This window comes from Camelus dromedarius, chromosome 18 (genome assembly GCF_036321535.1).
Source record: "Camelus dromedarius isolate mCamDro1 chromosome 18, mCamDro1.pat, whole genome shotgun sequence".
NCBI classification, from domain to species: domain Eukaryota; kingdom Metazoa; phylum Chordata; class Mammalia; order Artiodactyla; family Camelidae; genus Camelus; species Camelus dromedarius.
In genome coordinates this window covers 25,626,767-25,639,591 of record NC_087453.1, presented here as the reverse complement: position 1 = coordinate 25,639,591, position 12,825 = coordinate 25,626,767, and the positions used below count along the sequence as shown (strand labels likewise).

General features: G+C 41.5%; 1 protein-coding gene across 5 annotated transcripts in view; it reads left to right on the top strand.

The window, feature by feature from the left end:
- Positions 1-10,767, top strand: part of GPCPD1 (glycerophosphocholine phosphodiesterase 1) — a 49,949-nt gene extending 39,182 nt beyond the window's left edge. For 3 of the 5 annotated variants that reach the window (XM_031434220.2, XM_010994556.3, XM_031434223.2), the window contains 4 exons: positions 790-926; positions 1,403-1,538; positions 1,967-2,127; positions 6,099-9,517. In XM_031434220.2, the coding sequence (XP_031290080.1) occupies positions 790-926; positions 1,403-1,538; positions 1,967-2,127; positions 6,099-6,288 (624 nt within the window). In that variant the 3' untranslated portion in view covers positions 6,289-9,517. Of the gene's footprint in view, positions 1-789; positions 927-1,402; positions 1,539-1,966; positions 2,128-2,535; positions 2,594-6,098; positions 9,518-10,589 lie in introns of those variants that run through there. The other 2 variants (XR_010376663.1, XM_031434221.2) reach the window with 2 other exon arrangements.
- Positions 10,768-12,825: the final 2,058 nt, after the last annotated feature.

Below are 12,825 nucleotides of genomic sequence, written 5' to 3'. Positions count from 1 at the left end.
AATAAAGCCTTGCTTTCCTGGAACGTAATCATCTTCTCATTGAGGAAAACAACTTAACTGTTGAATGTATTAGATGGGGGTGTGGGCAGATGGATAGGATGCGTGGAGAGAGGGCTGGGTGGAGTGGGGGGCGTTGGAAGCAGTTAATTCAGGCACCATGATTGGGCGGTTGGAGCAATAACTTGGTATTTATTTTGGCCAGAATGATATATAACTGTTGCCCTTAAATCATGTCTTCTAAGTAGCTGTGTCTGAGAAGCTGGTCCTGGCTAACATAGAACAACATGTAGTGCTCAGCCTTGGTTTTCCTAATAGGTGATTTTTAGTTTTTATAGCTTTTTAAATATTATTGTAATGACTAATATTTAAAATGTATCAGCAGGGCTATTGGTATTTTACTATAGTTAGAAAATTATGTTTATTATTTGTAGAGGATACTTGGTATGCCTAACACTCAGAGAATGAGGTTTTTAGCTGGTAATTCTTAATTACCAGAATTTTTTTGTTAGTGAGTTAGCAAATAAAGTGGAGCGCTTTTGTCCACTTATGGTTTATGGTTTAGTCACAGTAGATGTCCAGTTTTTATTTTGTTCATCTTATTAAGGCAAGAGTCAGTCGATACTATGATTACTTTGTATGTAGGTGTCTCTGTGCCTGATTATGATCATTCTCACAGGCCTGTGCCTTCCTCGCCTGTGAAACAAGTTGGACTAGATACCCTGAAGCCATTTTCCTAGCACTGTGATTCTAGGGTATTCACTGACCGTTGTTTTCCTATTCTTCCATTAGGATGGAATGTGGGATGGTAACTTATCATCATATTTTGACATGAATCTGTTTTTGGATATAATTTTAAAAATTGTCTTAGAAAATTCTGGGAAGCGGAGAATAGTATTTTCTTCATTTGATGCAGATATTTGCACAATGTGAGTAATTCAGTTTTTTCCTCCTAAATTCTTAGACGGTAGCTAGGATTTAGGGTACAGAGATTATAGTTGGAAGTAGGGAAGTTGCCCTTCTTCACCCTTGGTTTGTCTTCTCGGTTCCATTATGTACATAGTCTCACGACCCGCAGGACTACCTCCTGGAACACCCTCCGTGCCCCTGGGCTCTCGCACCTCACGCCCTGTGTTTCCGTTTACAGTCATATAACATCCTTCTTACCAAATTGTAAGCCCTCAGGGGCTTTCTTGTTGCCCATTTCTGAGGCTATTTTAACTCTTATACAGAATAATTTAAACTTTCCCCTTTCTGGCTGAAAGTCAGTGTATATTATTGGTGGTTATATCAGTAATGAGAGTATGCTTTTTTACTTTTTGTTTCTTTATCTTTTTAGTACTTTCTGTAATTTCAAAACTATAATTATCTCCCCATTAAAAATTTTTTTAATTATCTTTCTTAGGGTTCGGCAAAAGCAGAACAAATACCCCATATTATTTTTGACCCAAGGGAAATCTGATATTTACCCTGAACTCATGGACCTCAGATCTCGGACAACCCCCATTGCAATGAGCTTTGCACAGTTTGAAAATCTACTGGTAAACTATGTTTAAATTTTAAATATTTATTAAAAATGTTTCCGAGCTCTGGTACATAAAGTTGTGTGTTACTTTACACATCAGACTGGTTAGTTTTTACCTATGTATAATGAGCAGATAGCTGTACTTAAAATGAAGATAATTAGATCTCAGAGTGAAAAGCAATTAAATGACCAACAAAAAAGGTTTCCCTCCAGGTCTAGGTTAAATGAGTTTTGTGGTTTAGTTTTCTACATGGATTTTATGAATCATCTAAAATGGTTAGACTGTAAACTTGTTTGATAACATAAGTTGTAAGAAAAAATTCTAACATTTTCTTTCCCTGTCCATTCTGCCTTGGAGAACACTGATCTAGCATGTGACCATTCAGCATTTGCCTTTAGTAAGTTACTCCTTAAAACACAAGCAACTTACTTTTTTTCTTTTAGGGGATAAATGCACATACTGAAGACCTGCTCAGAAACCCGTCCTACGTTCAAGAGGCAAAAGCTAAGGGACTAGTCATATTCTGCTGGGGTGATGATACCAACGACCCTGAAAACAGAAAGAAATTGAAGGAATTTGGAGTTAATGGTCTGATTTATGATAGGTATTTGTTTTTCATGAACATCTTATAAAATTATAAATATTAAACTTAGTTAAAATTCTGTCGTTCAGCGTGAGGTTTATCTTAACATTTGTTTGTCAGTGGAAGTTTTCAAACTTTGGAGTATGCCACCGTCAGCTGGAAAGCTTATTAAAAATTCATGTGACTGGACCTTAACCCAGATATGTTGAGCCATCTTGGGCTGGGGGTGGTTGCCCTAAGCCTCTTCTCTGACTACACCAGCTTTCTTGGTGATCTCATGCAGTCCTGTGGCTTTTCATATCTTTATATATTCCCAAATTTATATATATATCCACCAGACCTTTTCCTCTGACCTCTAAACCCAGTTGTCAATACCTATTTTTTCTTATAGACTTCCGATATCAGTAAAAATGACAACTTTCTTTTCAGTTTCTCAGGCCAAATACTGATTTGCTGATATTTGGGATTTTTGCATTTGTGATAATGAGTAAGTTGGCCTTTATTTACCTTTCTCAGGTTGCTGTCTAATTTTAGTATGAGGATAATACTCAGCTCTTAGGGTAAATTGAGGAGTGTTTCCTCTTTTTATAAAAAATTAGTGTCTATGCAGTGATTTACTAAAAATTCAGTAACAGACACCCATTAAAGATAAAGAACATTATTATTAGATTTAAAGTCCCCCATGTACCTCTCCCTAATTCTGTTCCCTTATCCTCCCTCAGACATAACTGATTATGAAATTACTATTCTTTTTAAATTTTTAAAATTCATATTTTGGTAACTAAACAGTTAAAAACTTAGTTTTGCATGGCTCTAAGCTTTATTTTTACTTTTTTTTCTACTTGTTTTTCCTTTTACAGTTTTATTAGGTATAATTGTTACAGTTCGCGCATATATGTTCTATTGTGTGTAAATACATATATACAGTGTACTGCACATTTTTTAGTTTACATATATGTACTGATCATTGTTTCTAAGAACAGAGTTTCTACATGTTATATTCTTAAAATCAATCCATGTGTTGCACATAGTTGTAATTTGTTCACCTTCATAGCTATATGACTCTGCTACAATTTATTCTTCTGTTGGAGAATGTTTAGGTGGCTGCCATTGTTTTGTATTACAATGTTTGCTGTAAACAGCGTTGACCACGTGTCCTAGAGTATGTGTATACGTTTCTTTTGGGCAGTGACTTTCAAACCCTTTGACCCCCAACCCATTTAGAAATGCATTCTACATTGCAAGCCATTGCATACGTAGATATGTGTATTTACAAGTGTATACCTGAAACAATTTTAAAATAATGCCCCTTGCAGATTTCCTGTTTATGTTTGTGTGCTTTTTAAATGGTAGTCCACTGTACCACTGGCCTGCACCTTTTTCGATGCTGGTCTTAACTTTCTGAACTGATTTTGCAATCCGCTCAGTCTCTAGCTCAGCACACTGAGGCATCTGTCTGTGGGCCAGGCACTGGGAGGACAGCGGGAATGTGGTCATGTGGAATGGGCTGCTCTGTGCTCCTTGTAGCCTTCTGCCAGTCCTCCGGAGTAGGCCGGTGCGTGATGGACCTGTCAGGTCGAGTGGGAACTTCATCAACACGTGGTTGATGGTTCAGGGCACTCCGTCCATAGGTTACAGAGCTGGTAGAGTGGCAGTGGCCTTCTTGGAGTGATAGCTCTTAGCATGCCTTCCCCTTCGCTCAGGCTGCTTCTGTACAGATTGGCTGACTTCTTTGGGCTCAGCTGCCATCCTGAGTGATGGCCGCTTCCTGACAGTTCTTGGGTCAGCTCCTGTTTCCGGTAGTCCAAGGCTTTTTCTCTCTCTTGCTTTACTGTCATTGTAATGGAATGCATCCTTCTGTATATTCTTGAAAAAGAATGGAAAGTAAATGCTTTTGAGATCTTGCATGTCTGAAAGTACTGTGGATGAGCATAAAATTCCATGTTAGGAATAATTTTCCTTCAGAATTTTAAAAGCATTTCCCCATCTTCACAATCCCATTGTGCTCTTGAGCGGTGTGAGACCATGGCAATTCCCACTCCCTCATATGTGATATTTGTTCTTTTTGGAAAGTTTGAAGAATCTTCTCTTTTGTCCCCAGTGGTCCAAACTTTCATAGAGGTGGGTCTTGTGCAGCTGGTGTCATCCATTGTGCTGGACACTTGGCAGCCCTTTTAGTCCTTTGACACATGTCCTTGAAGAGGTGATAATTTTTGTGAATTATTTGCTTGATTTTTGTTTCTTCCATTTTTATAAGTTTTTTTTTTCTTTATAGAAATCCTTTTTTTGCATATTATACACTCTTGGACCAGACTAAAAATTCTTATGTTTTCTCCTACTTTCTGCCTTTGTCTTTTTGTTCCACTTTCAAAGATTTCCTCAACCTTATCTCCCACCCATCCTATTGAGTTTTTCATGTCTGCTATTGTGTTTTTCATTTTCAGTTGTATGTATGTGTATATAAAACACATCATGTTCTCGTTTGATGAAAGTACTACTTTTCTCTGAAGGCATCCAGGACGTTTTTTTGGCGGGGGGAGGCTTTTTGGAATTTTCTTTTGCTCACTGTCTCACATATTTGGAAATCCTTGGCTGCTTCTCCTGATAAGGAATTGGAAGCTACAAAGCCTGTCGGAAGCTCTTAGTGTGTGAATGGGGCTGATGGGGTTTCACTGTGGGGTGATCTGGGGGGACTGTTTGGTCATACATCTGTCAGTAGATTAAAAACTTTACTTTGGGGCTAGTCACATTCCTTGAATCTATACATTCTACCTAGCGGGTCCAGGTTTGGCTGTGCGGTTCTTGGAATCCAGTGAGGGAAGAGAGACGGGGTAGGAGGGGTGGCTCTGTATGTAGTGTTTGTTGTGGGTGTACCATCTCTAATTTCCCTGATGCTGGTGCCTGTTTTATAAAATGCCCAAGCACTCACCTGGTCTTGTACTCCATTCCAGATTTCCTGTACAATTCTGGAAATACACGTCGGCCAGGTGCCGTCAGGTGTGGGAGGGGCAGCCTCCCCCTAAGGGAGTGGGAGGAAGGGAACCACTCGCTGCTGCTCCAGGCTTGGACTCACCTCCCTGTTTGAGCCCCGCCCTTCACCCCCAGTTCTAGGGGGGTTTGGGGCTGCTATTAACTCAGCTTTTCGTCTTTTCCACCTCTGGCTTGTGATGTGGACTTTTCCATCCTGCTAACTGAAACAGAACATATGGAATGATCTTAGATGCTTCTGTTCAGTCTGATACCTTGACCCAGAGGTCACTCTTCATTCTCTTATGCGTGTCTTTAATTATCAGAAAGTCTTTGTTTTAAGGTAGTTGGTACTTAATAGAATCAATACTTTTAAAATCTTACTTAGAAATTCTTCCCTACTGTAATGTTAGAAAGAGTGCCTTATAGTGCCTCGCTTAGTTGCCTGGCTTTCACGCTGAGGCATGAAAGACAGTCATTTCTCTGCCAGTGAGCAGTGCCAGCACTGCCATCGTCACATGGGGCTTGTTCTGGGCTCTCCACTCTACGTACGTCTGCCAGTTCTACGTAGCTTCAGGATAACTCTCACACTGGTGAGCAGTCCTTGTCCTCTTGATCTGCAGTGCTTTGAAGTCAGAACTGGGTATGAATTCCATCTCTGCCTCGTATTAATTCCCGTCTGTAAAATAAGGCATTGCTGATTGATTAACTTGGAGAGAAGATATTTGAAGAATCACTAAAAGCTACAGGTTTCATTTTCTGATTCAGTTGCTTTATAATCAGCCCTTTTGCATCAGGGGAACAAAAGGCAGTGCTGCTATTCTGCATTATTGGAAAGACTGGAAGAAGAGAAATATTTTTAAATAGAACTGGTGCTTACATCTTTTAAAGAAAAAATAAAATAAAATAAACGTAAATGGATATTCCAGGCATTCTGTAAATTCTCCTGAAAAGGTTGAGTCAGACCGGTCTTAAGTAAACCATAAAATAACACTATTTTATGTTTTGTGTTTGTTTCATCATAGGATCTATGATTGGATGCCTGAACAGCCAAATATATTCCAAGTGGAGCAGTTGGAACGTCTGAAACAAGAATTGCCAGAGCTTAAAAGCTGTTTGTGTCCCACTGTTAGCCGCTTTGTTCCCTCGTCTTTGTGCGGGGAGCCTGACATCCACGTGGATGCCAATGGCATCAACAGTGTGCAGAGCGCTTAGCGTTTTATCGCGTCAGATCGTGTGGGGCCCCGCGCCGCTATTCTGGGTATTCGCTGTGCATCACGGAGCATTGTTTATCTCTGCCTTTTAGGTTTGCAGTCCAATGAAGCAATAATGTAATATCTTACTATTTCACTACAGTTCTTGCTAGAATTTCAAGTATGCTATTTAAATCACTTGGCCAGGTATAATTACCAGTCAGTCTCTTTACAAGGAGAAAATTTATTGGTTGGTAAATATTTTAAATTAAGTATGTAAAAATGTATAATGTTAAACAAATGTTCATTAAAAATATAGTACTTTGAAATGAACTATTTAAGTATGTCATATTTACATTTACTACAAGTTTTCATTTGATCAGGTCTGAAATATTTAGCACTCAAAACATGACTGTGCATAATTATACCTGACCATGGGAAAAATAAGTACCTCAAATGCATGTATTTGCACTGGTGGTTCCAGCTGCACAGACCTTTGTGCCATTTGTGTACATACGTATTTTCTACGTGGATTGACCTGCACACGTGTACCATGTCCATTCGGTGTGAACCTGAGGCTGCTGCCGTTTCCCCACTTTAACCAAACCAATGCCTGTGTGAACAGCCTGGAGGTGATCCTTGAAAACTTGTTTCATGAATCTTTCATAAGTTGTTTTGCATAAATATTAAAATTTCAAAATGCTGCAGGGTAATTTAATGTACAAAATTTTAGCAGTAGTATGGGTTGCACACTTAGTACAATAGATCATAATGTATAAATTCTCGTCAATGCATGCTTTAGGTTTTAAGCATGAGATTGTACACGTTTACTGTAAGTCCTTGCATCTGTGGTGCTAGGTGAGTGTGAGAGGGTGTCAAGGACTGAAAAATACTTTGTTGCCTAAAAGTAAGAAAGAAAAAAGCCTCTTTGACAGGCATCTTAAACATGCTTACGTGTCTCTCACTACCTATTACACACCGTTGCTTTATGGGTTTGTTTTGTCTGTGTGTGTGATTTGGTAGTTAAATCTCCAAGCAGAAAAACAAATGTCCTGAATTCTCATATTGATACTCTTTATTGGTTAATGTATATCATGCATGTAATTTATTTAGAAATGTAGAAGATTTGTACGCATGTTGTTAGGATTATACAAAGGATTTTTTCATTAGAAGCAGATTGTTTTGACATAACTGTAACTTAAGGATGAATGTTAAATAAAATATACAGAATTATTTTCTTCATTATAAAATGAGATTTTAAGAAAGTGTTACTTGTGCAGAATTGGCTCTGTGGCATTACTGTGAGAAATTGGAGTTGTGTCCACCCTGAACGGGACGGCTTGGTCGCATCTGCCTTGTGCTGCGCGTTAGTCACTAGGTGGTGTTTTCACGTACTGGCATATTTTGGCAGTAGCTGAGAACTGAAAACTTGGCTTATATGTGGTATCTTTTATTTTTTAGGCCAAGCAATGCAGTTTTGGTCAGACCTTAATTGTGTGATGACGATCGGCTTTAAAACCCTCAGGTATTGTGTTTGTACCGCTGATACTTGACAGAGAACAGTTTAAGAAACAGAGTCTTCTGCAGGCGTTCTGTGTATATCTCTTCCGTTGAATGAATTTTTCCACCACTTGATGTGGAAATTCACTTGAGGTGAATTAGACACTTTTAGAAAATTACTGAAAAAGAATTAGCTTTCTTGATCTGCAGACCTTTGTACAATACAATTAACCATTACCTTATGATAACTTGATTAGCCGTACGTGTGTATTTCTAGTCTGCCTGTCTGCTCCTCCCCTCTGCCTTTCCAGTTCGAGCTCCATTTTGAAGACTCGCAGGTCATGAAGGAAAAGAAGAGAGGAGGAAAGGAAGTGATGGGGTGGGGTGGGGGGTCAGTTTGCTGAACGGTGTGATTTGCTGAGAAGAGCTTACAGTGACTGCTCATGGCATGGGCAGAACCTCACTGCTCACTTTCTTTCCTGTCTCTTCCCAACCTTATAAACACCAGGGTTAGTAGATGATTAACGCATAGCAAGCAGTGGCTCCCTGTCTCCATAGGACTTAGTCCAGGCTTCCGTATCCCTAGCTGTAGCCCGGTACGCTCTGCTCCAGCCACGCCGCACCTGTGCTAGGCCCTGGCCTCGCCGAGTTCCTTACTCCTCCCTGTCGTAGCCAGGTGCCCTCTGCCTGGAGGCCTTCTCCTCCCCAGACACTCTCTGCCAAACTCATTTCTCCTTAAGCCATCGATGGACCTCTCTCCGCTGCAGAACTTAGAAGGGATGAATCCGCCTTTTTTACTCCACAGTCGATGCTCGTTCCTTGATCACGCCGTGGATCACGGCGCATTCTCAGTAGACACAGTTGTTTGCCTCAACGGGCTGCTGGCTCTTCAAGGGCAGGGACCTTGTCTTACAAATTTTTATTTCCACAGTGCATGGAATAGTAGAAAGTAAGCGTTGGGATCATTGGGATAGTATAATTTGTATCAAATGTCCTTTTGAATCAAGAGGTTTAGTTATCTTTACTAAGAATGTACATTTTGAATTGGTTTACATTTTGACTGTTGGAACAGTATGTTGATGTCAGTTTTAAATGTAGAGTTATAATGTTAAATTATTTTATATTTTCTGGAAATTGAAAAGTTTGCTAAAATGCCACCATTGTTCTTTGGTATTTTCCACTCTCTGGAATCATGTACTGTAACTGGATGTAAATGTGAGGAACTGCTGCGCCCTGTGTCAGCGGTGCCTCAGGGCTGCCACCGCCGCCCGTTTACCTCACTCCCATTCTCCCTGAGACGCTCGTCTGCTCCCCGAACCCCGCGCTTAGGCCTACCTCAGTCCCCCGTCCCCTGTCTTCCTTCAGTGTGCAGCTCAGGGGCCACCTCCTCCAAAACACTCCTCAGCTTTTGATCAGAATCATGATGCAGACAAATGTAGACAGCCTCTCAGTCTCACTGCTGTATTTGGCAGCTGCGGTAACGCACCCAGACAAGTTAACTGACTTACCAGGTTGGGGCTAGAACTGGGCTTTGCGACTCCTTATCCCGAGTCCTTAAACGGCGCTGCCTTCTGAGTTCTCGTGGCATTTGTTAGCTGTGCTTTCTTACGGTCCCACTTTTTATGTGCCTGTTCTTTCTCCCTGATAAGATTGTAAGCCCCTTAAGGGCAAGGACTTCTTTGCATTTCCAGCACTACCATAGTTTTCTATCCTTAGGTATGAACTAGATAAATAAATGGTGGTGGCTACAACCCTAGTTTCCTAACTCAGATTGTTTCACAGTGTACATTTCCGAATGATCTGCTTGGCCGCGTTGTCTGGAGTTGTGCGTGTGCTCCCGTGTGCATGCGTGGGCTTGTGTGCTGGCATGTTCACACGTGGCATTCTCACCCCACCCCAGTTGCTTGGGGTCGCATATTTGAGGGGTTACCACTACCAATTTTCTATTCCATGCTGAGAGGACAATGCGGGGAACAAGTGGAGGATGAGGCAGTTTTCCCCCAGGCTTTTTTGTCCCATCCTGGGGCAGCACACCTCGATCCTGCAGCTGGTGGCCTCGTGGTGAGGAGGCGGCTGCCGTGGACAGGACTTGGTGACTTTGGGAGGCTCTTGGATTAGTCCAGAAGGACTTTTGTTGTCCTTTGAGCCTTGGCTCTTTTCTCTTCACAGCTTGAGTATATTTTGTCTCCCATATTATTACTGGGCTGGCACTCTGTGCAGTCCTGTTAACTTAAATTTCGACACAAGTGATTTGCTCCCTTGTATTTTAGGTTTGGATCATGTGCTCTTGGGGTAGAAAGCTGAGTATGTGTATTAGAAATACTACATCATTTGGTGTTCATGAGTGGAAATTCATTCACATCTAATCCCTTAGTGGGTTTGTATAGTTTGAGAAATGGATTTGAAATGTTTTAGAAGTAAGAGAGCATACGATTCAGATCACATGAGTGTATGCTGGAGGTAAGGAGGGAGAGGTCATGAATCAGAGCAGACTTGCTGCAGCCCTCCAGCCCTCTCAGAAGCGGCTGGGTGTTGGGAGTTGTGAAGCTGGTTTGGGGCACGGCCTCCGTAAACTCGGAGGCCAGGTGTGTTCCAAGGACGAAGGAGCCACCCCAGCAATGGAAAGGGTTTTTCCTTGTCAGAGGCTTTGCATCCTTGTAGGAGATAAAAGTTTATTGATTTTAAAGGAAAATGACATGAAAATGAAATATTTGTTTAAATAATGAAGGAAGTAATATTAGTACAGGAGTAATAAAAGGAGGAGTACAGAATTAATTTGTCTAATCCTCTAATAAATGACCTCTACCTGTTTTCCTTAAACAGAGATGAAGATGGGATGGGTGAAATTCTGAAACTGACTTAGAAGGCCAAACAATATAATTCCACAGGAAGAAAACAAAGCCTCATGAAAGTTCCGTGGCATCTCTTATTTTTCTTTGGTGGGGGGTGGGTCGCTGGCGGCAGGGGGAGCATTTTCTTTGATTAGATTGCCAAAGATCTATGTGCATCTATAGATATTTTTTTAAACTAGGCATAGTAGTATGGAGCAATCTTTTTTTATTAATTACTGCTCTTAAATTTACTTTTCAAAATTCTACCTAATTTTGATTAAGTTGTACCTTCTATTGCTTCTTGAGTTGTCTACCTCAATATTAAATACAATTCTGGTTCTATAACAATGGAACAATAGAACTGACCTTGGAGAAATGTTTTTAAATGTGAGAAAGAGAGGGAGAGTGAGCAGGTGAGATTCCAGGGTCCCTGTGTCCCCTTTCCTCCCTTGAGGCAGAGTTGGGGGGTCCCCAGACAAGCCTCCTGGTAAGTAGAAGCCACACCAGTGGAACCATCGCCACGCGTGTGTGGGGTTGGGGGGGGGTTGCATGGCTCTGGCGCAGGGGATGTGGGGAGAGCCTGAGGGTGCTGGCTGGTGAGGGGACAGCAAGGTCCTGGGGGTAGCAGCAGCCTGGCCTTAGAAGGTGGGGAGTGATGGAGGGGACCTTGTCAACAAGCCACAATATACGAATGCTAGTCCCTCCCCAAAGGCCAAGTGGAGCACATGTGCAGGTGGATCTAGGATAAATTCCTAGAAATGGAATTCTTGGGCATAAGCCACGTGGATCCTGTGGTTGTGTTTAAAAAGTTCCTGCCTATTAGAAATCGAAAATAATGTCACTACAAATAAAGTAATATGTCATAGATTTGCTTTAAAATAATCTAATCCAGCCAAAAATTAAGTGACTGATGGGGAGGTGGTGACATGAAACAAGAATGGCAGAATGTTAGTTGTTAAAGTTGACGGGTGGCTACTGTGTTCATTTGCTAGGGCTGCCCTAACAAAATGCCATACACTGGGGGCTTAAACAACAGGAGTGTGTTTTCTCACAGTTCTGGAGGCTAGAAGTCCAAGATCACAGTTTGGTTTGGTTTATCTGCCTGCCTGTCTGTCTGTCTGTCTATCTAATTCTCAGAGGGAAACTCCCACTTCCAGCAATATGGCAGATTAGATACTCTGAAACAGCTTCTCACCACAAAACAAAAACGTGCTTAGAATAATAGACAAATTCTCCAGAAACCAAGAAAAACCAAAGTCGAAGCTGTGGTTACCCAGAAGAGTCTGCTATTCCAGAAAACTGCAGAGTAGATTTCAGAGACCCTGTGGATGCAGAGATGATAATGTCTTTGGCCCCTGCAAGGTGGGGGCGGGGACTGAGACCCTACAAATGGCTACAGTTTGAGTGAAAGTGTGATCTAGAAAGTAAGTGACTCCCAGCAAATCACTCTCAGTCTGTCTCAGGCCTCTGCTCAGGGTTAAGGGGGAGAAGAGCCTTCCCAAAATTTCAGATCACAGGTCTGTCCTTACACAATTTCCAGGCTTGAATTTATACTACCACATGATCAGAAAAAAACCTAGACTGAAATGATTTTCAAAATACTTCCTGGTTGGTTATACCCTGGGGACACCTTGCAGAAGCAAATGCAAATTCTATTTGGAAGAAGTCCCTCTCATCCTTCAGATTAAGGTAAGGCAAATATTAATATGCAAAAATTTGCCAAACATACAGTCAACCCACAATGAGTGAGTGAGCAGAAACGTCAAATAGCTTATTTGGCCTCCCAAGGACTCCCAACAGCAGACTTACTCTCCTGCTTAGACCTGGAACAGGTAGAGCTGCGGAGGTAGAGATGGCAGAGCAGGACACCGACTTGGGACTCCCGGGGCAGGGTTTGCCTCATTTGCTTTGTGGGAGGAGGTGTGTCACATGAAATGGACTTTCATAGGTGAGACCAAGAGGCTGATTGTTCAATGGCTATGACCCATTAGGTCACCGGCTCTCTCCATGACCTCTTTCCCAGTTCCCTGGGATTGAACTGGTCCATTTGTATCCTCCTTTTTGTCTTCACCACCTGGGATACTTCATCTCAGTTATTTTTCATGTATTTCCTCTCTTGGACCATAAGACATTTGAGCCCACAGAAAACACATCTACCCTGTGACTTTAGCGCCAAGCACTAATCCAGAAATAAGGCATACGTGTAATATTTATTGAATGGGTAGGTA